Genomic DNA, 25,656 nt, shown 5'->3' on the forward strand with positions numbered 1-25,656 from the left:
GTGCAGGTGGATTGGGAATTTTCTTCATGTAGAATCTGTAGATGTTACATGACAGGAGTAGTATGAGGATATTTAACGTTTTACTCCGACTGTTTTGCATTTTGACTTTTCATGTGAAGGAAAGAAGTTTCTGATTGTCATCACTTCCAGTGTGAATACTTTGGGATTCCCAAAGCCCCTGCAGGTGGAACAGTTCACTGCATCATTGAATTGGCAAATAGCTGTTTCAGTTATTTCAGTGCTATAGAAGTGTGCTGCATGTTTCTGTTTGGAGACCTTTGTTAGTTCTGCTCTGAGTAGAGCACTGTATTAAGGACTGCAGGAGAAATGTGTGTATCTTGGCAATCACTTGTTCATTGTCAGGCTTACCATTTCTTTCTCTTCCTAGTGGAATAATTTGTTGCGAATTTTGACTAACTTGATGCTGCTTAAAGTCATCCATTTAGTTAGGTTAACAAATTTTGAGTGCTGTTATGGAACTCACCAAGATGGGTCAACCACACCACTTCAAATAGTTCAAATAACTATTTGTCTTCTCCTGCAGTTCAGGAAATAGAACTCATCCCACACATGTACCATCCTCATATGTTACACTTCTGTGCTACTGAGACAGATCAACTGATCAGTTTCTCAACCTAGAATCTGAAGATCTAACCAGATCCAACTTGGCATATTTGCCTCAAATTACACAGACCCTAAATGTAGATACTTTCCCCCTTATTTTTCTTCCATTATTTCTCAGAAGTCCCTTTTGATGTGGTAGAAAGTGAACTGATGATTGCTTAAGTTCATGGGGATTTAATTTTTCTGGAAATCTTTGGGATGTGTTGAAGGAACATTTGAATAGTAATGGCATCTGGGGGAGCAGTACTTTTCAGATGGCTTTTGGCTTTGATTTCCTTATTGGGAACATAAATCTCCAAAATATTTGCCATAAATTTAGCCAGAATCAATTACTTATTTAGAGTTAGAAATATCTAACCATCTAACAGGTAATTTCCTCTGCCTTTCCTTCTTTCTTCTCACTGAAGGAAAAAAGGGAGTACTTGCAAATAAGCCTTTTTTGACTTTGGGCAAAGAGAGATGGTGACAGTCATCAAGGCTTTAGTCATGTTGGTGATTTTCCTGCATGTGGTGACTTTGTTTTGTGGTTGCCATCTTCAGTCAATTGATGCTTCTTTTTTGCCTTTTTTTTTTTTTTTTCTTTAAAGACAGGAGTGCAGCCTAAAGTTGTGAAATATGTAAATCAGTGAATTTATTGTTAAATATTTTTTTAATCCTGAAGCGGTCATTTCTGTTGCTGGTGTGAGCATCACCTAATAGATAATCTGGAAAACTTAAGTGTGCAAGTCTGCCAAATACTGCCTGGTATTTAAGTGTGTGAAACAGGTGCTATAGTCTCTTTCTCCCACTCTTATGCTTTGTCCTTATCATGGAATTTACTAGGGTGCTACTGTAGGAAGAGTCCTCTCACTTAGCTTCTGTTTCAGATGTACACATTCCATATTTCATTTGCAGTTCTGCTTTATGCATGACTTTGTCCGCCCTCTTGGGACAGAGGGTTTAGCTTAGCTTTCTCTTTGTTTAGGTTGGTATCCTTCCTGGAGTGGAGTATATTTAGAAAGATTTTAACTTTCCTCTAGGATTCCTGGATTTGTTGATCAGATACACAACTGAATTTTAGAGAACTGGGGTTCAAATTGTATAATAAAAAAGGGTTCTTAGTAGGTCAGCTTTTAATTCTTTGTTGTACTCATACAGGGCTATGGTCATTCTTCTGTTTGGCCTCTCCTGTCTTGGTTGCCTTCCATCATATGCACAGGGATTTTGTGATTTGAAGATGAAACTTTTTCACATGTATCAGCATCCTCACATTAGTACTCTTGGTTCTGGTAGGCGCTTTAAGCTCAATACTGTCCCTTTGCTCTGTGGGATCCAGCTTGCTCCTACGAGCAGAGATGCTATTCAGGTTTTAAGTATTAAACACTGTGTGTAACTGTAAACAAGAAGTCAGGAAACCTGGTTTTGTTTCACAGTGTTGGTTAGGTCTGTTAGTTGACCTTTCTTGCCCTCGGTTTTTCCTGTACCAAGAAAAGGGAAAACTGCCTACTTAAAAAGCCTCATGGTGCGTAATCTTTTTGTTAGCTTTGAAATACTTTAGCACCCAGGTCTTTCTAAAGCAAGAATTTAAAGTGCAAAGTATTGTCCTTGTAATGCAAATTTAAAAAGTATAATCTGTTGTTCAAAAGAAGCTCAGATTGAATGTGTTTTTGTAGATGGCTTTCTTAAGGCAGTAATCGTTGTAAGTCTTGCCCTAATCACCTCTATGCCTCCATTTAATATGGAGGGAATTAAAAGAGAAACGTTTTTGTCTAAAAAGGAAAAAAAGGAGAGGAAAATTAGAAAAAAATATTAGTGACTGAAATTAAAGGTGAGATCCCCTTAGTGCATTTATTAGGTGAACATCTGTAATACTAGTTTAACTCTATTTTAAGAGAAGGGGATTGGTCTTTGAAACATCAGCCCAGGGGAATCTGTGGTGAAATCAACCTGATGAGTTCTAAGTTATGTCTGCAGTTGCATTCAGTTAGCTTTAGGTGAAAATTTATATTAATCTTTTACTCATTAGAGGCAAAAGCTTTACTAGTTCAAAACTGGACTCTTCTATTGCAAGAGCATTTTGGATCTTACCAATTTTCCTGTCAAAAGAAAGGCCTGCATTCTCCTTGTTGCAATTTTCTTTAATTTCTGCTTGTGTAGTTGCTGTAAATTAAAATTTCCTGCAGCTTCACTAGAGAAAAGCAGGGAAGTGAGTGTATATATATTATCAGATAAGAGAACAAATTCGTGGCTGATGTTACTCAGCTTTCCTAATGCAAGACAAAAAATTGCAGCAAAAATATGTGTAGGAAAAATGTATTGTAGGACTGCAGTGTTGACACATGACTGATTTTGGATAAGGTATGAAAATGGCTTAATTCTTCAGGAGGAATTGCCAACTTTTACACTCAGATTACTTTTCTAAGGTAACATTCTCTGATATCCATGTTCTTTGTGTTGTAACGATTTTGGTTAATGCTTGGTTTTGGGAACGTGTCCTGCTCCTTTATTTGGCCTAAAGGTCATCTTCCCATGCCATGTCTGGCTGTATTTGCATCTTCTCTATGTGGTTATCTGATGGAACCTGCTTCTTTGTGTTTTGCTGGATTTAGCTGAACAGTGTTCTCTGTCACAGTCTGTACTGCATCCTACAAGGTGCTATTTCTGATCAGGCTGAATAATGGACTCTGATCAGAGAATTTAGGGATTAGAAAAGGATGGCAATGATCAGGTGTTTCAGCTAGTTTATTTGTGGCTGTTGGACAGTTGCTTTTTACATTGTATTCTCTAGTTTCTTTTTTGTGTTTTTTCTGGATAAATTTTGGTTTTGTTTGGTTGGGTTTTTGTTTTTTTTCCTGAAAAACTAATTTAGATCTCATTTATTACTTAGATTACAGTAACACCTACATGATTCAAGAAGAGAGTGCAAAAAGGGCACTCTTGTGCCTGCTGACCTGCAGATCTGTAGTGAGGGCAAGCCCTAGGGCAGGAGAATGTTTGGGAACAGGTCTGTAATAAGACCAAAACAAACCTTGGCTAGAGCTGGAGGAGGATGTGAAGCATTCAAACAAACAGGGATTTTTTTCTTGCTTGTTGACATTCAGTACTGTTCAGTCTTTGTAATGGCAGAGGTAACCTTAAATCCTGAAAGGAATAAAGTAATACAGATGAGGGGGAGAGTTTAGTATACTTTACGCCTCTGCTCTTGACATCTTCCTCAGAATACTGAAATTCTTGAATTATTTTCCTGTGAATAAAGGCAGAATACAGGAAATTATAATGTGTTCTGAAGAACTGCCTGAGATCACTGATGTAGCAGCATTTTTGTTCAATGATTTAGTTAGGTCATAAGGGCCAAACTAGGCAAGCTTTTGCTGTTACATAAATGGTAATATTTGATGTTTTTAAGGCTCCAGTTTCTGAAGTCTGTTATCATATAAGAATCTCAGTTATTAAAAGAAATTAAAATATTGCCCTCGTGGTTTGGAGGGAACACAAAGCTTCTATTCACCTAAGAGTTTGCCATGCATGAAAGTTCATTAATGATGGGGGGATTCCATTTTGATTCAATTTCCAGTTTATATGTTTCTGACCCTAACAGTAAACAGCAAAGAAATGTCACATTCTTGAACATGCAGAATCTTCACCCTGAATTCTGTACTTTTCTTATCTTGGTGGATGGTTGATTTGAATTGTACTTTCTTTTTGAAGGAAAGCAAAGCTGTTTAGTTTTGCTAACAATACACAGCCTTTATTTTATTTGGTTATTGTTTAATGTTCAAGTAAAGTCCTTACTTCCTGGTAAGGATTCTTGGAGACAGTTCTTGTAAAGGTAGTAAGATAATCAGAAGTAATGATGATAGAATTTAGAAAAATGACCTTCTTTCTGGAAAATAATAAAATCTTGCGTATGGCTTCTATGCCATCTAATCTTCAAACACTGATGGACTTCCTTCACATTTGTTAACACTTACAATACTTACAGTGAAATGCCATACACTTAGACACAATTTATCTGTTTTTCAAAGAAGCTATCTTGAGATTTCTGAGACTCATAATGTGCTTTAAAAAGGTCTGAATGATTATCGATATTGTGCTGACTTTTCTGTTATTTGCTAATTTGGCTCTAAGTGTTTGCTTCAGACTATATATGACTTGTGTCCTTTTAAACACACAATAATTTTCTTGAAAATAAACCCCAAACTTTTCTGCAGTTTTCCAGGCCAAAATTCTGTTTGCCAAGTTTCATTCCAGTTATTTTTCTGCACAGTTAGAACTTTCTCAATTTTGTGGTTACAGAATTGCTGACAAGCACAGTTGTATGCAACGGCGTGCATTAGTTACAAGCATTCAGTTCATTCTTTCCTTTTAAGGTCATTCTTTCATTACCTTAGTCTCACTCACTGCTGTTTGTGATACCAACACTTTTTCCTTGCTTAATTAATTTCTTTTCTTAAATGCCACCCCGTCCCAAGGACAGTGTCTATACTGCAATGCAGTGATACTGCTCCTTCCCTTACCCCACTTAACTGCCAGTAGAAACCAAATCATTTACGTCAGTTGTGCTACTCGTGGATTCAAAGCCTTCCATTGTTTGGCTGAGCTGGTATTTAGTTAGCCCTTGCCTGCTGCCTGTGTGCAGCTATCCAGCTACGGAAATGACCATATTGCATATAATCGTCCATTCTCTCCTTCCTCAGCCTCCCTCCAGCTCCAGCATGTGTGTTTGGATTGCAATGTTCCATCTGTGGACTAAATATTTCTCTTAATCATACAATATGACTTTTTAAAAAACTGAAGTGCATGTGTCTGTCTCTATATTGCTTCCAGATCTGGTAGGCAACATCAGCATTCCACAGCTGTCTGGGTGAGCCAAATTTGGAAGCAGAGTAAATCCAAGTAGTCTGGCTTTGGATTCATAAAAATAATGCCTCTGGCAGAAAGAGCACTCATCTTGTTCAGAAGTGTCCTTTTAGTATTGCCTTGAGATTTCTCACTAGCTGTCATGGTCTGTGTGTCCAAAATGAGAGTATTGCTTCTGGCGTGATGCATCAGTAAACTTTTTAGTAACTGCAACAAGGTGTTGCCTCTGAAACTCTTTTGTTAGTGCATGCAGTAAGGGGTAGGCAGAAGTGGCAGCTCTAACACGAGCAGCATATCCAAACATGTCTATACTGCCCCACATAATCCTGTGTGAAAAAAATCCAAAAGTAACACTGACTAAAGGTACAGAGCAACACCCTGGTGCAACTGAAAAAGGAGATATTGTCATTTGAACATGCTTAAACACAGCATTTCTCTTCCTCTCCACTTTTCATCCCCCCAAAAATGAAAGTGCAAAAGTCTCATTCTGATTAGTTTGAAGGTCTTTAGAGCTTCTTGATTCAGACATCCTCTTTACTACTAATGAGTATTAGTAGTGGCTTAATACTGTAAAAAATAATTTCTGCTGGTTTCTTTCTTGGAGAGGGCTGACTGCTTTTTTTGACTGCAATTTTGATGGAGATGGATACTCTAGAAGGCATCTCAGGCAATTATTTTTTTCCTTAAACCATCATGGTTGTTCTAAAATCAACAAAATTTTATGATGGAAGTTACTGAAATCTTAGGGTTCCTCAGTTCTCAGTACTTCTACCATGTGTAGTGCCTGCAGTATGAGACAGAAAGAGATTTCTCAAGTCCTTTTTATGTCCTCTGCTTGTGAACTAGGTGAGCAGCTTTGTCACCAAGATAGAGCCACAAGCTGCACTCCCTCCACACACATCCCCCCCTCTTATTTGTGAACATATCTCTCAGATGTTCTGTCCTAGGAGGAGGGAGAGCAAGCAAATATTTTTTTCCTCTGTTTGGATTAGGAAATGGATGGTTGTTGGGGGTTTGTGTCACTTTGTTCACCTCATCCCCACCTGACTACCTGCTGCTTCTTTTCAGAATTTGTTAAAGCAAAACACTGTGCAGTTAATTTAACAAGTCCTTTCAAAGAGGCATAGAGGAAGCAATCAGGACACAGCCGGGTAGGGAAAACAGAAAACTGCTGTCTTGTGATTAGTATAGCAAAATGCTGCACTTGGAGCTATACTGTCAGACTTCTGGGGCCAGAATTAAGGCAAGTGGGGAATGTCATTACTCTTACATTACAAATGAATGGCAAACAGCTATTTTAGTATTTCTTTCTGTATCAGCCAAATTAGCTCCCTGCTTTTTTTGTTAGTGTGGGAGTTTCATTTTTTGATTTTTTTTTTTTTGAAGCAAATGTTTAAAAAACTGCAGAAGGAACTGTATTTCCACATTACATGTGTGGCTGAATTGTGTGGAGTGAGGGTCTGAGGCAGACAAAACTGTGGATCTTTTGAGAAGTACTAACTATGCAGCTCCTTAAATCTGGACTTTTCATGTGTGGATATGATAATTTTTTCTGAAGTTCTAGTCTCTCCTGCTTCCTTTCATTTTTGAAATAAAATGTTCTTTTGGAGCTTTGTTGCACTGAAGTTACTGCAACACACTATGGAATTCAATTCCAAGTGTTTGCTTTGGTACCTTTGACTGCTGTAGGAGCTTAATGAAACATCTGTAAGCAGAATTGAAGCCAGTTTAATATGGCACTCCTATTGCTATAAAATATAATCTCAAATTAGTTAAGGCAGGGCATAATACTAGTAACCATGGAAACTTTGCTTGAAGACTTGAAAGGATGGGGCATCTGGTAGGCTCACTCACTTGTAGGCAGGAGAGAATTCTGGGTTGTGATTTGGATTAAGGGGGAGAACTGATAATGAGAAGTTTAATCTTGGTGCAGCAGTGGCTGCACCTAAACATTAAGTCTGGTTGGTGCATATTTGTTATGACCTTCTTATTCATGTTGGACAACTCATATTTTTATTAAAATTTGACTTTTTGTAGCCAAAAAAACCCCACAGGGATTGTTTCCCCTGCCTGTTTTTAGGGTTCTTGGTTGGGTTGCAGTTTTGGGGGCTTTATGATGCTTTAGCTTATTTGTCTTTTTTTTAAGGAAGTGGAAAATTCCATAGAAAAAAATGGCTTACAAAGACCTATCAGAAGAGAGGGAGGCAAAAATGTCACGTGTTTATTTATCTTGTTTTGTTTAGATTTTTAATGCCTGACTAAGTATTTTGAGTTGAGCACCCGACGCTTTATTGGTCTCAATAAACAGAAACTAGGGCTGATGAGAGTCATCCCAAATCCTTGTCTCTAAGTTTGCAGTTTCTAGTATTAAATACTCTGATGTTTTAATTAAATACCTTGAACACGATTAAGAAAAGCTTGGCAACGTTGCCATGGAGGAGGAGAACATGAGACACCAGGACTGTTCATGCTGATAGAAGCCTTCTGAAGTTTTGGTGCCCAGCTTGAAGAACTTAGTCATTGGCTTTGAAAATGTGGTTTGTGGTGCCTTTGTGGCAGCCTGGCTTTGACTGTTCTGTTCACAAAGAGTGTGTGTGTGTGTGTGTGTGAGAGCAGCATATTTCTATGGCATTCATTATGTACAGCCTTATATTTTATATTGGTTTTGTTTGAACTCCAGCTTAGGATCAGTGTTTTTTTAACTTTACAGTATCTCAGGTAATGATGCATGTTTAGACCTGAATGGAATGTGGCTTCCCATCCATGTGGAGTGACTCATTCTTCACAGTTGTTGGGGCAAAGGGCGATATCAGAAAGTATTATGCATTAAAATCTAAGAATAAACTTCCCTCTAGAACTTACAAATTCTGAGCTGGCATGTTTTTTCTGGTCCAGAAGGGGCATAAAAGTCACAGCTCTCAAAACAGAACTGTTAACAAAAAATTGAGCTCTATCTACTGTTTAGGGATGTTTCAGTGATCACTGAACAAAAAAAAGGGATAAAATGTCTTCCATCTTGGTCTCACTTTCCATGTACACGATCATTTCATATACACAGATTGAATGAAGTCTTTGAAAAGAACAGAAAATCTGTACAAGTTGCATTTAAGGTGTGCTTTTTATGGAGCAAGTTCCATTTCTGTTACTTTTTTTAAGAGAGTCTGGAAACTTGAGAACCTTTGGTTTTGTTTTGTGTATGTCAATAAGAATGGATACAAATACTCCAGCTCTGAACATACAACCTTATATGGGACAAGGAAACCAGCTAAGCCTGCCATGTGAGAGTTTTAGGTAATAATGTCATGTGATAACATAATTGTCTTGCCTACTTGGCAGTATTTTTAGATGAAGCTAGTTCAAGATTAGCTAAGTGACTTATTTTAGCAATTCTTGCAATAACATGTTAGTAAGATATCCTTTTATTTAAGACATCTGGAACTGATTGTGTAGTTTAAACATCTTCTGATGCCCTGTAGAGATATAAATAGAAGCAGAAGAGAGAGAATGGCCAGCCTGTCTACATTTGGAGAAAATGCCATCTAGTGCCAGAGCAAGGGTAAAAGAATGCCTGGATTCAAGAACCAGCTAACAAAAAGGTCTGAGTGCTGGTAGGGTCAGTCTCAAAGGCAGACATCCCAGAAGTAAAACGACTTTTTAAGCAGCCTTTTTAAAGCTAAGTTCTCTGTCCAACTTTGTTCCTATGCAGGAGATGTATTTGTTGTTAACAAAATTACTCACAGTCTTTAACTTTTCTCTTCTGAAGACTTTACAGTCATAGCATTTTCATAACTTGTCATTCAGGTTTCATATAAAGATTTTTCAGGAATTGATGTCTTAACGCAGAAATGAAATAAGATTATAGTTTACTGGGCTTGTTTGTTTGAAATGCCTCAGTAAGATTAAAGAGAGTCCTGTCTTTAAGTAGTTGAGTTGATATGTGCAGCCCATCTCACCTGCTTCACTTGTCTCTTCCCAGTTCACTGCTCCGCTACGGTGGAAACCTTTCCCTTCAGAGTGCCATGAGCGTCCGGTTCAACAGTAATGGCACCCAACTGCTGGCCCTGCGCCGGCGCCTGCCCCCGGTGCTCTACGACATCCACTGCCGCCTGCCTGTCTTCCAGTTTGACAACCAAGGCTACTTCAACTCCTGTACTATGAAGAGCTGCTGTTTTGCAGGTGATCGTGATCAGGTAATAAGCAAGCAATGCTGCCCTGAGTCTCCAGAGTCTCCATGGCTGTTTGAGAACACCTCTGTGAGGGTGGCTTCTTTCTGATTCAAGAGATAACACAGGAAGCAGGACACATACTGGCTTACTCAGAACTGTTCTGCAATGTGGGAAAAAAGGAAAACATATACCAAAACACATGAGAAGTTTTACCTGTTGTTTGATGTGATCTGATACTTAATTGGAAGTTTATATTCAGAAGAAAATATTTGCAGTCTTTTTAGGTCCAATTAATACAGCATTATGTACTCATCCGCATATTATAAGGAAGCATCTTCCTTGCATTTCAATTTTGTTACTGAATGAAGTAGAGGCAATCCCACAAAATGTAAATATTGTGTATTTATATAGTTATTAATTTTTATTTCAAATTACAGTGTTTCTCTTTTAATATTCAACTACTAGATTAGGTGGGATAGGTCATTGTAGGTCAGTGTTCTATAAGTGGTGATGGCAGGTGGTTAGGAAGGAATAGTCTGTTTACTGAGGTGTGGCTTTGTCCCTACTACTGATCCCAAAGAAATAGGTCACACATAAAGTGGCTAACAGAAGTTCATACGATTCTAGAGCCAGATGTTGTCTTTGTACGGCTGTATTTAATAACCACAGGCACTGTTTAAGGACAAAAGATGTATTTTCAAGCTATGATAGTATGAAACTATGATCTGAAAATTTCTTAACTGTCATTAGCAAAATTCCTGCAGTCAGAATTTCATCACTAATTATATTGCTGCTGCTGCTGCAGGAGGCAGAGTTGAGCTTCTTTCAGATTGCAAATAGGAACTACATTCATGTCACTGAACTTGAGCAGTGTTCCTTAGTTCTGAATATTTTTTGACAGGAGTGTGAAAATGTGATAATGAAATTCATTTAAAACAATTGAGTGGCTTACTATAAAGCATGGGTAAACATGTGTTGGTCAAGAAGAAAACCACTGACAATTTGTGGTCCATTATTTAGTTGGCCTAAAAATAACACACTTTTCTCCTCTGCAGCTCAGTGTAGAGCTGTGGTACATCCTGACACATAATTTAGCTTCTCATTTGTTACTAAAGATGTAGAGAAAAGTCTTAGTATATGTTGCTCTGCTTTCTAAGGCATTTTCTTATGGGTATGGTATTATTTTAATGGGAAGAGTATGTCTGTTCTGTATCAGGTTGATGTGATACTTCAGGAGCTTGCATTTTTCAAAAAACAATAAATTCTTGTGGCTTGACAGACTTTCTGTTAAGATAAGTAGCAGCACATAATGCTGTTAATGAGCTGGAAATCAGAGCAAAAGACTCTCTCATTAAACTATATGAAGTTAATAGGGAAAATGAAGTTTTATATGGAATGTTAGAGAGATGTGAAATTTGACATTTAGATACAAGCTCATACCAATCTTCTAACTGGAAGGAAAATTAATAATGAATTCAGAAAATGCCAACACATGCTCCAGCTCTAGGTCTGAAACTGTCCAGTAGTGTTCTAACTCAGTGGCAAGTCTGTCAACACTAGGAGTAGCCCTTAGGGACTGCCTTTTACAGAGAACCCAATTCCAGTTGCAGGTATATCTACAAAAGAAGGTTAGAGTTGGAACCTACTGTAAGATAGATAAGGTGAATAAAAAAGTAACAATTTTCTTGAGTTTTGCCATTCCGTACAACTATATGCTTTTGTATAATGTATACAAGTCTTCACCCCTGCAAATCAGAATTCATCAAAAGAAGAAATAATAAGGCTCCAGTCATCTCTCCCTTTTAATATTGCTGTTCTTAGCCTTTATAAAGAATGTCTTTCATTTGGGATCCATGCAAAGTAAGCTTCACAGAATACCTTGGTTGTATTTCCTCATAGGATCAAAATTTTGTGTCGACTAAGGCTCATTTGAAGGGACTTGTGGATAAGAAAGTTGCTTTCAAATGGTGAATGGCACTTTTGGTAGGAAGGCTTCTTTAGCAGGTTTTTCACATTGAACCTCTGTTTTTCTGTCTTCAATTCTTCTTTTCATTTTTATTAAACTGCCAACTTGATATTTTTTCTCTTTTAAACTGTCTTAAATACTTAGGTTTTACCTTTCTTACAGAGCACAGTTAATTAAAAATGGAGTCTCCTGTGTTCAAAAACTATTGTGTGTTGTCTGCACAGGTAGTTAATCTCATAAAGTTGTATCTCTGTATTTTAACTCTAATAAGAAAGGATTATCCTTAACTTGTCAGTTCTTACAATGCAATTGCTTTGGGAAAAAAACTGAACTGCTGAAAGGGGGAGGCCTTTCTTGTCCAGCAGAGGTGATGTAAGACCTTTCACTGATACCACTTCCTAACTTGGCAGCAGCATTTACTTCTTTTCCTGGGTTAATGACTTGTACTGACACTTGGAGAGCTCTGACAAGCTTTTGGATGTGATATAGGGATCAGAAGATGGATGAGAGATGGAGAGATGGCCTTTCAGCTCTGTGAGACAGCTTCTCACAGAACTATAGCCTTTGCTAATCTTTCTCTGAAGTTTGTACATAGAAAACAGTTTGCTCACAGGAAGTTTTCTTGAAAATTATGGCCATCAGGGTTTAAAACCCCATAACAGTTAGTTTTGGGTTGCCCTTGGAAATTTGTTTTAATACAGTGGTGGAAATCTGCAGTAAAGGTAAATAACACCCTGTTCCATATGGATTGTGCTCTGGTATGGCAGAAATGAGCAGATTCTGAGCTGCAAGCACACAACTTAAGAGTTCTCTTGAAGATTACCCTCGTATCTTAAGAAGCTAAAGCTTAAGTTCCCAAAATGACTAAAGTGTTTCTCTTACTTTGACAAGGTATGTGTGTTAAATTGATGGAATTTCTTTGCAGAAACAAAACATAGACTGCTAGTTGGGGAAGAGTTTGATTGGTTTGTCTGTTGATGGGGGTTAGACTTTCTAGTATTTTCTCAGTATTGTTTTTTTTAGTGCTCACAGATTGTGATAGGTACTCAAAAGGACTTGGAGCCAGAACTCCTGATGTGTCACTCTAGAGGGAAGCCTGCTACCAGCAGGCATGTAGTGATCTGTATACCACATCCTTTTCCTGGAGCATCTGAGATGCAAGTAGATTGAAACCTCTTGGCAAAGAATGATAGATCATTAATACTTTAAGGTACAAAATGCAGGAAGACTCACTTTTGGGGTTTATTTTGAAGTTTAAGAACACATTATAAAGTCCTTATGTGATTTTGAGTTGTTGCAGGTATTGTGGGTTGCAGCAAAGCTAAGTGACAGGTATCTTAGAGGATAAACAACTTTGTTTCTCTCTGTGGCTTTGCAGAGTATTGTTTTCCTCCAAAAGCGTGATTGTCCTAGCCCTTGTGAGCCTAATTTCAAAGTCAATTAGCAGTGTGTGTACATCTACACACACACATATATATATACACAAGCATTTTTCCTAGAAATGCCACAATCATGCCTTTCTTGAATCTTGCAACTACCAAAGCTTGAGAGACATTGTTTAGCTGTTATTTTATTTGCACCCATTTAAAACAACCTTCAATTGCTCCTCTCAGAACATTTTCTTTTGTCCTTGTCATTGCTGTAATGACCTAATTCACATGACACCAATTTTCCTACTCTTTGAAGAAGAGCTCTGATGTTTGATAAATAGGTTCAAAATGGTACGGTGTTTGCATTATCCAGAAGCTCACTTGAGTCATACAGTTGTGAAAGAGAGGAAGGGTAAGATAGGCTGGATGGATCAAGCATGACTCTCAGCTTCCCACTGCCTTTGTTGGCTGGAGAGATTTGTATGAGAATGTAATTTACTCATCCTTCTGGGCATCCAGGTCCAGAATTTTAGAAACAGTTTATTTATACACCCAAGTCCCACTGACTTTAGTATGCAGAAGTGTACAAATATTAAATGTGTGAGACTCTCTAGTCATGTCACAGTACTGGGTGAGTTTCTAGTCTTCTTGTCAGCATTAGAATTTGGGAAACGTTGATTAAATACTAAGGATTTTTAGTTGCTAGACTGGTACAGAAAATATCTTTTTGTATCTGAGGATACAGAAAGTATTGTAGGACTTTAAGTACTCAAATGTGGTTTTACGTGTAGGAGCCTCAGAGGCTATAGTGATGGGCAACAGCAAAAAAAAAAAAGCCCAGAAGGAAACCACGAAAGACAACCACTCTCCAAACTAAAATAGTCCAAAAGGTTTTCTTGCTCAAGAATTGTTGCCTGTGTCACAATGATGAATGCTATCGGTTCATTCCTGTTTTTTCCCTGTGTAGATAATGTGAGGCTCTATAACACTTGTGGTTGTAAAATCAACTGTGTATTGCCTTGTTTAAGAAAGGCGGGGGTGGGGAGAAATAACTTGTACCCTGTGAATCAAACAAAAAGTGTCTTGACTCTGGCATGCCCTCAGACATTACATCACCACTCAGCCTTTTCTGTTGACATTACACTGGTACAGGAGAGTTTCAGGAATGCACTGCTCACGGTACTGCAGGGCTGCTCCAACTCCCTATAAAGTTACAACCCTCATTATGTTGAAATCTGTGTTCTAAATAGCCCTGGTTAGGGACAAGCCATCTTTTTGCAGGACAGAATTATTACGTGAATGTAACACTTCCAAAAACAAGGTTAGCTGTGTATGTGCCAGGGGTCTTGTATGGTTGTATATTGCCTTTGTAAAGAAAGAGAAGTTTTCTTCAGTGGTGTTCTGTGTGTCATCTAATTTGAAGGTCATTTATAATGGGAAGTAGTGCTTATCAATGTATAGGTTTAAGAACTAGCAAGAAGAAAGGGAATTATTCTTTTAGAGAATATATTGTAAGTTTCCTGTGCATGGAAGACTTCCTAATGAGTAGAAGCTTATTGTAGTCAGCATTTCTTAATATATGAAAAGCATTCGGTGTGCAAATATGTTGCTGTGCTTGGAGAAAAAGAAAATCGATGTCTTACTCTGTCTTACATTTGGTTGCTTCCAAGAATTACTGATGACATTGTATTTTAGTTTTTGCTTTAACTAAATAGTAGTTTAAATTCCAGCTATATGCATAATACATTTATCTAGCAGTGAAATTATTTATTCATTTTTTTCCCCCTTGTTTTTGCTAGTTGACATTGGGAAATGCCTCTTCAGAGTTAAGGTCTTGACAGCAGGAGCTATAAGTTTTGTTTAACCCTTCTTGTTCTGATTGCCTCTTCCCCCATTCCTAGTGCATCCTGCCAGCCCCATTTCCTGTCTCCCTTCTCTTGCATTCCTGTAAGCCCTTGGGAGAGGTTTTTAGACATCTGCATAGCAATACATAAGCCCAAAAGGACCCATACTGAAGCTAAATTCTGGTGGAGTGGAACTCAGACTCGGGAGACTTTGAGTTTTGCAGGCTTTGTGTTCCTCATAGTATGTCACGGGAGATCTGTAGCTAGTAGTACCTCTCATATGCTCAGGTAAACTTGTTGGTTTGTTAGTAATGTAATAGAGATATTTTCCCTGCCACAGAAATCCTCAGTAAGGATTACTAAGTTGCTTTTGTTCATTAATAAAATTCCTGTTATGGCCTTTCTGCATTACAAAAAGGCAGCTGTAAAAATGTTGATGGATTGTTCCTATTGATGCTTCTGTAAGCATTTGAAACTGTCCCACACAGAGTTGGCTGCTTGTAAGATTAGGCATTTAGGGAGTGGGAACACAAATTTTTGGCTTGGAAATTTATGTACTAGAAGCAATTTGTATTTCTCCAGTCTGCTGTGTCACAGCTTTACTTTTTCATGAGATAGGCATGCTTCTTACTGAGGAACAAAGCTTCTGTTGTTAAAAAGCCTTTTAGACTCACCTGTTTGATTGTCAGGCTGAGATGGAAAACTTTTAAGCTGTTTTTTGTGCCAGTTTCAGCCTCTTCAAAAACACTCTCAAAGAGTACAGGGTAGTATGTAGAGAGTACAGGCTGTCCTGGCTAGTGTGAAAAAAGATGTCTGTTTTCACAGTGTTGTGAGCCCTCTTTGAATTCATTAATATTGAAATGAAGCCCCATAATTTGTGCCCCAGAGTTTATTATAAAGTAGAAGATAAAAAATTGTGTAGATACCTTGTAGGCAAATTCTTTTCTTAGCCATAAGTTTTCCAAAACACATCTCAGAGAAAACTTCCCCAGTTATGTCTCCTCTTACTTTAGTTTTTTTCTTTGAAAGACAGGAATAAGAGGGGTTAGTATCTTGTGCAGGTGACTGCTCATTATTTTGTCATCTCCTGGTTAACTGCCTTGGAGAGAAGACTCTCTAGCTGGTGACAATGAGAGCTGCTACAAGGAGGCAGCCACTCTGACTGGGCTTGCAGTTTGAGCTCGCTAACAAGGCAGTGTGCCCTTGAGGGGACATCCTGTACTTCCCTTGGGCTGTGCTGGCACCCATCTGACCCTATAGAATCTGGCTGAAATACATAAATGGCAATACTATATAATGGCATGACTCATGACAATTTGTATGAGGTTTTACTGCTGTAGCTGCTGAATCAGACCTCTGCTGTTAGGGGTTCCAATGTTAGCACAAGACGTGTGGGTGGGAACAGACCTGCTGAGGAAGTCAGCTAGTGATGATTACAGAAGTCTTTCAAGCTGTACTCAGTGGGAATTCTATACTAAACCCCTACATTTATCAACACCTGGATTCATCACCACAAAGGTACCAGCCTGACAGATCTGGTATTGCAAAGAAATTTGACTAAATGACTGTTGTCCTTAATTGTTTTGCCTTGTTGTTTCTTTGCCTGTTTGTTTCTTGATGCTTTTGGAATAGGAAAAAGTCTTTTCCTCCTCCATAGTTGTGTCCCCACTTTGTTTCCCATCTTAACAATAAAGATGAATTGAAAGTAAATCTGTGGGTTTTCTACCTGCAGGAAATTCAGACAACATGAAATTATGATAAAATTGTAAATTATCAGTAATTTTTAAAAATGGAAAAATAGCAGGGGAAGCTTTTTTTATAAGATGTGTAGAGCAGTCTTGACAGCACAAAAGGTCTGGAAGCAGCTATAAAATTTTTTTGTTTGGGTTCTGTCAAATACTTCTCATACAAAATGTAATGTATAACACTGTGGTTGTGGTTTTCATATTCATACATATCTATATACACGCAATCACACACAAATATACATGTGTGTATGAGGAGAGCTTTCTTACACTTTGCTCCTTTTTGTTAATAGCTTGCTTATCCCCCTTGAAATAGTTCCATGAGAAGCAGATTGTCGTGTTGACATTGGAATTTTTTTGGGTCAAGGATGACTTCCCTTCTGGGTTTCCTGATGTTTAGTTAGTAAGGTGTAACTACAGTACTGCTTTGTTTTTAGTGGCCACTTAGAAAGTATCTCTCTCCCCTCTGTGTGACAGCTGCCCTTTTGTAAAAGAATATTTCTGGACAATCCATAATTCTGGAATCTTCAGCTTCTTTATTAAATTTGAAATTGGCTGTTAGGCTTAGAAGTTCTTAGAGACAGAGAAGTGACACAAGGAGCAAAATGGCATAAGCACTGTTTACTTAGGAAACCTTTCTTCCTTGCATAAATACACAGCTTTTATATTCTTCATGTAAATGGATTCCTTTTCCACAGCTGATTGCTGTGAATTCCAGTCTCTTTTAGGCAAACAGTATTTTTCAGACTTCAGTGATGCTTCGTGTCAAACTGTGTTTTCCTCGATGCTTATCAGTGCATATTCCACCACTGAAACAATGTGCAAATCTTGAGGAACTAAGACTTGAGCCTAGCAGACTGCCCCAAACCAGATTCTTTATCTGCTGTTGTAGAAAAAGAACCAAAAGTCTACACCTCACCCATTAATTGTGTTATGTTACAGGTAAAATAGAGGGCCTGTACATCCTGTCTCTTAAAGAATATATGCAAAGCACCAGCCTAACTGTTTCAAATTTGGGTGCCTCTGTGCTTCTTCCCCAGCATGTGGGTTTTTTGCACTACTTGAAGAAGCTAAGGGACACTTTACTAAAACCCTGAGAAAAATTCTGCCTGGTCTGATCTTTTCTGTCCCAAGTTTCATTGGCCCCTCTGAAAAAAGGGCAGACATGCCCAAGTGAGTTGGAATTGAGATTTAAGAAATCTCTTTCAAAGCTGTGAACAGCAGCATGAAATTCGAGTCTGACAAGCATTTTCCTGCTAGTAACTTACCAGTACTTACTTTTAAAATGGTTATAATTTCTGTGCCTTTATCTTTTGTTTGTGCAAAAGATTTATAATTATGTGGTGATGGTGCTTTATGATTTGTGCATTTAAGACAGGCTTCTACATTCTTCTTGTTCTCCCCTACATTAGTAGGACCATTCAAGAGACTTGCTGATACTTTTGGAAACAAGATCCATGTCTGCTAGTCCTTTATCTAGGGCCAAAAGCTCAAAAATCTGTCTGATATAGGTCATAAGTCATACAACATTTTATGGGAGCAGGAAATGTGAATATTGGAGACTAAAATAAGGCGTGATTTAGGTAAAATTTTATTGAAACAATCCATATTTAGTAGCACCTGAGGAAATGTAGCTTGTGGGATTTTGAAAGCTTTCAAACTGGCAGTGCTATGAACAAAAAATAAATTCCCCAGAGTGGTAGTACTCTGCAAAATGCAATGCTAATGCTACTGTTACTAGACTACAGAAGCAGATTTGATCCTCATTTATTTATATCAACTGCTGTAATTTCCTTGGGGAGAGAGAGAAAATGAGAAGAGTTACAGTGGAATGAGTGGGGAGTGCTAGTCTGATGTAATTCTTTCAGATTCCTGATGGTGGTTCATTTTAAGCATTTTATGCCTACTTGAAACTCCAACTGAATTGGTGTTTTCTCCCAGGAGCAGACTTTAACCATGCCTGAGAGTTTTCTTCCTTCTAAGGCAAACTTCTGAATCAGCAGCTCATAGTCATCTGGAAGCCTTTTCCTGTCATTGTTGCTAACAGCTAGGCATAGAAGCTGACTCTGGCCTTCTAAAAAAATTCCAGTGTTAACAGCAAGTGGTTTTTCTGTCTGATCTTGTGTTCATGTGAATATTGTAAATGTTGGTAATCTGAAGTCTTGGTCAAATACAGTAGAAAAAAAGGCAGACAATGAAACAAGTGGGTTTAATATTGGTCTGTTCCCCCCAAACATCTGAGCTCCTCATGCAGGGTCTGGTCTGATTCCTAACTCAGCGCTGCAGTGGTTCTTGAGGTTTTGTTCAGCTTGAGTTTGTCTTTGGGGGGGAGAGTGGGAGGAGGACAGAGCTTGATGTCTTAGCTATTTAGTTGTCTCTGTGAATGCACATGTTTTTGCCTCCCCCTGGCTTGCCTCTGTGATTTGATTATCTGGGCTTTTGTTCTTTTAAGTGAGTGAATAGAAGGTACTCTGCTAGGAATCTATCCCCTCAGGACCAAAAATCCTTGTTCACAATTAAAGTGGAGTCTAACCATATGCAGGATAACTGTCTTTCATCTACCCTTTCTCAAGCCCTTCTATTTTCTTCTTTTCTGTTCCTTCATTTTAAAAAAGTCTGCTCCATTCTCTCAGGATTTGAGCCTTATTAGCTAGAGTTTGGTGAATTTAACAGTAATTATTTCTTTGACTTTTCTAGCAGTAGGGACTGACTTTAGTTTTCTTAATCCTTATTCTACAACTGTGAACTATTTTAAACTATTGGCTTATTGTTGTATTAATAATGAATATATCAAAGAAAAAAAATCACAAATGGTCCTGTAAATGTCCTGTAAATGTAACTTCAATCCAGCTGTGCTCTCTAGAGGCCTTAGGTTCTGATAGTCTTGGGCAGAGAGTACTAGTTGGAATTGAGGATTGTTTTCCAAATGTCATGCAGGTGACATCAGGTGTGGTTCTGACTTTGGCAGCTTGGGTGTCCACCCTTGAAGCTTTATGTGGCACATTGTTCTTGCAGTGGCTTCAGTCATGAGGTTGTTCTTCTGAAAGTCTCTTAATCTTGACCAGAAAAGCTGCTTTCTACTTGTCAGACCCATATCACCTGGTCTTACAGAAAAAGACAAAAGGAATGCATTTGGGAATTCAATTCTGTGTTGTGAGAACAGCAGGAAAACAAGTACCCCAAAGGTATCCTTACAGGGAAAGAGAGCAGCAAACAATGCTGGCTGCTACAGTAGTGGCAATGTAATGGCAGAGATAGAAAGTACTTGGGTATTTTGTGGAATATGATCAATTTATGCTGATTATTGGCAGACCTAACCATCAAGATAAAATTTAATTTTTATATAAAAAGTTCACTACTCACAGCACATTGCTTACAACATCAAACTCGTGTACATGACTTTATCAGTTAATGCTTTTGGCATTTACTAATGGCTGTCTTGTGTCAAGATTAAAGCCGTAAGTACTTTTTCAGCTCACATCCTGAGCTGAGCTTGTTCTGTGGCTGGACATAATTGCATTGCAGATGTTTAATTCATTCTTACTTATTTTCTCTTAATTCACTCCAGAATGCATTAGTCAAGTGTGTTTGATCCGTGCAAATGTCATTAGGTTTGAAAATGGTAATGAAGTGAAGGACTTCATGTTCCTTTTAAGTAGGTAGGATTGGATTGAATATTTCTGCCCCTGGAGATACTCTAGAGCCTTCTGGACACATCCTGGGAAGTCAGTTCCTAGGTGGTCCTGCTTGAGCAGGTGGATTGGACCAGATGACTTCCAAAGGTCCCTTCTAGCCTCAGCCATTCTATGATTCTATAAATCATCTTAAGGTACTTTGTCAACTTCTTCCTTTAAATTCCCCAAATTGTGATCACTTTAAGTTATGCAAGTCCATGTGCTGAACTGCAGATCCTGTCGCTCTGGCCTGTCTTGCCATTAGTACTTTGATGAACCTGTGATGTCTGATGGAGCATGAAGGTTTCAGGTGGGCATTTTCCTGACACTGTTCACTTCTTCCCCCCTCCTTCCCCTCCCCCCTGTAACCCAAAACCCAACCCTAATCCACAAAGACAATTATTTCCCTTCTTATGCTGGTAATCTTTGAAAAAAATCAGTCAGAAGAGAGCTCTGTCAATCACCTGACTTAGTTGCTTCTCAGAGCAGAGCATCTTCAAAGTCAGATCCGATTGCTCAGGGAATTGTTGAGGTAAATTTTGGGTTTGCAAGAGTGGAGATTCCACCATCTTTCTGGGGCTGAGTTGCAGTGTTTGTTATGCTCCTGAACCTGCTGTTCCTTTGTGCTCAGGTGGAATTTCCCTTGCTGTGACTGTTGCTTCCTGGGTATCCACTGCATGCCTCTGAGAAGAGTCTGTCCCTGTCTGTTCAGTATTCACTTGAAGAGTGGGAAATTGTTGAGGTCCACTCTGTCCCTTCCTTTTTGTCTAAATGAAACAAGTTCCCTTAGGTTTTCTCTGCAGATCATGGGCCTTCAGCTGCAGCAGCCCTCTTGTCCACTCTCTGTCTAATTTGTTAGTGTCATTCTTGTATTGGGGGACCCAAGCCAGATACAAGCCCCCAGGTGTGGCTTCAAAAATGCTGGATAAGAGGAATAATCATTTGTTTTGACCTCCTGTTTACACTCCTGACAGTGCATCAAGTTGCTGTTACCACCCATCAATGCAAGGGCACTCTAAATTTTGCTATCTCCAAAGCAAGACAGAGCATACTGGGGTCAATGGTCTTTGCAGGTAGTACATTGCTCTGTGGGCAGTGACACATGAGACTTCCTGCACAATTGGCCATTGAGTCTTACAGGATACACAGAGTGTTCCTCTGCAAATAATTTTTGGAAGCAGGTTTGAAGGTTCTCACATGCACTCCGTTCCTGGCACGTACATAATGTGTTTTTTCTGTCCTGTGTACCTCATGCAGGATATCTGAAATCTGTCACTTCGGGGCCCTATCATTGTTGGTTTATGATATGTAAAAGAAAATTAAATAAATGAAGGTATGGTCATAAATTCAAGATTTTCTAGGTGTTTTAGTTTAAAGTATGTTTTCAGTCATGTGTCCTTGGCAAACTAGTTGTTTCTTCAACAACACAATTTGGTAATAAATAGTAACAATTGGCAGCATCTCTATATAAATGAGACTTTTTTTTTTTCCACTCAGCCTTTCTTTAACACAGCATATTAGAGGCGCTTTCTTTCTAATTGCTGGGATGTTTCCTATATGAGCTCTAATCCTTGGAGTTTTGGCACAGAGGCTCAGCCTGCTGTGGGCTAACATTTATGAGCAGTCAAATGAAAGGGGAAGCACATATTCCTGGCACCATCAGGTCAGTTTGGAAGGTAAATTGCCTAAGTGCTTGAACATGTTGGCTTATAGAAATAACTTTCTGACTTGGAAAGTGTGGGTTTGTGAGTGATTCTGTACTAGTGTGCACAAGCTTTTAAAGGAGCTTTTGTTTGATCAGTGCTTCTTACCTGTCAGAAAATGAACAGAATTGCATTCATGAGTGCTTACTCACATCCTGCGTTCTTAAAAATGAGGGGTAAAAAGAATGCTTGGATTATGATAGCAGGAAACCAGAGAAGGGATTTTAGTGGTTTGTTATTGCATTTTCATGAAGAGAAACATACAAACACTGCACTAATGGAATTTGCATTGCAAACAATTTATGCAAATGATAGCCTTTTTTTTTTTTTTTTTTTTCTATGATAGTGTATATTTTTTATGTGCTTCTCAGTCATGTGTTATTCCAGAATTTGTCTCCTAACTGCTTTGGTGTTACTTTGTCTGATGATTTTATTTCCCTGAAGAATGAAAGGCAGAAACCAGTTATATTTGAGCCAAGCAAAACAGAATTTGTCTCTCATCAAAGGTCAGAAAAGGGACAAACTGGCTTAATTTCTTTATTTTTCTCCCTTTCCCCATACCTAATAATAATAATAAAATGTAAAACCCAGCTTCTTGACTGTACTGATTAAACTGCAGCCTAACATTAGTGGAGGGACAGAGATTTACACTGTCTACACCAGTATAACTGGAATTGGAATCTGCCATTGGTTCCACTACGTGTCATTTAATCTCTAATTTGGGAGAGAAATAAACTGTACTCCCTGTCATTTATTGGAGAATAAGTATTTGGAGGTAAGGCACAGTTTGTGGCCTCTTAGAACTGAGAGGCATAAGCTTTTTGCCACATCAAATGTCACCTGTCATTCCAGTGCATGCTTGTAGTGTATTAAGCTACTTTAAATTGCATATTGCCTGAAGTTCTGCACAATAAAGAGATTGTTTATCATTTGTGCACTGCTGAAAAAGGGCAGCCTTCCATCTCTTCAGCGAAGCTATGACCAGGAAAAAAATGAGTAGTGTGATAAATGTGAGGGGGAGTGGGGGGGCTTTAAACCACTTGAGACTTGCTGACAGTGAATGTTTAGCTTTGTTTTTTGTTTAGTGTTCAAGATTATTCTCAGTGACTGACTTTTGATGGTCTTGGTAGACATGTCTGGCTTGATGAGTAATGGACATGCTTGTGTGTAATGGACATGGCAGCTCCCTTCCTAGGTATGTGTTTGATGGAGTTTTCCTTGGTAGTTCAGGAGATTAGAAAAAACTATGAAAGTCTTGGATATCAAAAAAAGACCAGAGTTGCAGGCTGCAAAATAGAGAGTATGATCTAGATCTAGGCATACTTATATTAAAGCAAACCAAAATTCATAGCCTTATTTAGCAAAACAAACATACATTTTGGGCAGTAGGCATTAGATAGATGAAGTATGCTTTTGGTCCATTTGTGCATGCAACATTTTGGTGCTGGTACTTCATTCCCATTTAAATGTAAACAGATCAGTGAGGTGAAAAGAATGATGCAAATTATCCTTTCTTGCTCATTTTTGGTTTGGGGGAAGTAGATCAATAGTAAAATCGCATAATTCAGGTGATACTTTATCATAAACTGCTTTTATTTTTATTCTTAACAGTACATCCTTTCGGGCTCTGATGACTTCAATTTGTATATGTGGAGGATTCCTCCAGATCCAGAAGCAGGTAAGTTTTGTTGTTTTAAATGGGGAAGGAAGAGTGGGGGTGCAGGTGTATGACAAATACTAGACTGCTTTTTTTAAAAAAAATTGCTGTTCTCACTCACACTGTGAATCTAGAGCAACTCTGAGGAAAGTTGGATAGAGAGAGTTTACAAATGCCTGATCCAGTGTCTGGTTAACAGTGACCAATGCCATTTGAATATTTTATCATAATGATTTTCTATATTTTTTTCCCTCTCATGTGATGATCATTCCTCCCATAATAAAGCTTGCAGCATGCAATGGTGCTGGGTTCACAGGGTGCTCCTTACAGCTCCTGTGCATTGATCTCCTTTCCCCTCTCATTGCTCTTATACCAAAATCTTCCCCCTGATTTCCAGTGCAGAAGAGTTATGCTTTTTTACTTTCTGGGTGGAGGAGCACTATCAGCTGGTGGAAATGGCTGCTTTTGACTAATTTCTGACCCATTCCCATGCTGGGGCAGACATGGGAAGCAAACAGCAGTAGCACAGCTCTGTATGAAAGAGAGATATGTTAATGAAAAGCAGCAGTGAGGGGGTGATGCAACAATGGTATTGTGAATGCCACTGTTGGTCAGTGTCTAATTTGATGTGGTCTAGTAGGGTGTAGGGTTTGGCAGTATGACACTCTAAGCCATGCAATGTCAGCATCTCTCTTCTGTTGGAACAAATCACTGCACTTGTAGAAGGGTGTTGAATTTTAACGGAAAGAGACAAGACACAAAACTGTACCAGTGTTTTCATTTTCAGTGGCTCTGACTCTTTGACCTGTACCTTTCAGTGATATTAAGTATTACTGAGGGCTATCTTGTGGCCTCAGATGCTTTAAGCAATAGTGAGAGAAAATTACAAGTTGTGTTAGAGGTAAAATTAAATTATTTTTTTTCATTTTCAAAAGTTGTTAATAGCAGCTGCATAATCCACAGCTGAGAGGATGAATAGCCTTGGTTAATGGCAGGGTTTTGAGGAAAATGGCATTCTAATTTTGGGGGTTTTGCTTAGTTAACCAACATTCCATGTTGCAGTCCACAATCCTGAAGATAGTCCTGCTAAATATCAGTAGCTTGGCCTTCTATCTTTACATAGAGTTTATAGAGTTTTTCTTTTTGTGTGATTTTCTTTTACATTTGACACTGATTTACTACTATTTATGGATTTTTCCTCAGTTAAAACAAAGATTACGTAAGTTAAAATTAGTTATTTGTTTGTAAGTTTTATTGTATGGACTGTAGAATTGCATTTTCTGCATGTGTCATCATACTGTCCTGACTTCCTTTGTAAAATCTGGACTTGGGATTTTCTTTATTTATTTTTCTTTTCTTTTTATGGCTGTGATGCTCTTTAAAACTTTTTTCCCCACACACCTCCATGTGTCAAACTTTTTATCTGGGACTTTTGCACAAGGATGCTAGCTAATACTGCATCTGTAAGCAAAATAATTGTTCAGCAAAATAACCTGCTTCAGAGTAGTTGCTAAGTAAAACAATGTAAGAAAGATACATGCTTTCAAAAATAGTTGCTATTTACAAATAGGTAATACATTTTGATCAAACAAATTTACAATTTTATATGTAATTTACCACAAAACAATGTCATAGGTGTTTTTGTCACGTTTCTTGTCTCTGGTTCTTGTAACTTCAGGAAGGGTGTCAGTACACTTGCAACATTTCAGTTACAAAATTATTTACTTAATATCAATTGCCCTCAGTGGTTGCTTAACGAATCAGAAGCTCCAGGAGCAGGAATGTGTATGTCTTAATGTCTTGTAACTTGAACAGTTCTCTTTTTGAAATGTTTTAGCAAAACTCACAAGGTTTGTTTTGTTAGACTCAAAGGTCAGCTTCTGTGGCAAATAACTAATTGGGCATCCAGATCATCTCTGATAGGCTTATTGAAGCTTTTCTTGTCTTCCTTCAGCTCTTCTTGAAGAGTTGTGCCCATTTTGAATGTGATGAAATGTCCTCTCTTAAATCTTGTCTTGCTGTTCAGAATAATTGCCAGAGAGATAGGTTGCTGCACTTACTTCTTGGA

The 25,656-nt window shown here is 38.3% G+C and overlaps 1 protein-coding gene across 12 annotated transcripts in view; it reads left to right on the forward strand.

The window, feature by feature from the left end:
• Positions 1-25,656, forward strand: part of DCAF5 (DDB1 and CUL4 associated factor 5) — a 69,257-nt gene that overhangs the window by 26,389 nt on the left and 17,212 nt on the right. For all 12 annotated transcript variants that reach the window (XM_086895842.1, XM_086895850.1, XM_086895843.1 and 9 more), the window contains 2 exons: positions 9,440-9,653; positions 23,543-23,609. In XM_086895842.1, the coding sequence (XP_086751968.1) occupies positions 9,440-9,653; positions 23,543-23,609 (281 nt within the window). The remainder of the gene's footprint in view (positions 1-9,439; positions 9,654-23,542; positions 23,610-25,656) is intronic.

This window comes from Cyanistes caeruleus, chromosome 6, assembly GCF_971803275.1.
Source record: "Cyanistes caeruleus chromosome 6, bCyaCae1.hap1.1, whole genome shotgun sequence".
Classification (NCBI taxonomy): Eukaryota; Metazoa; Chordata; class Aves; order Passeriformes; family Paridae; genus Cyanistes; species Cyanistes caeruleus.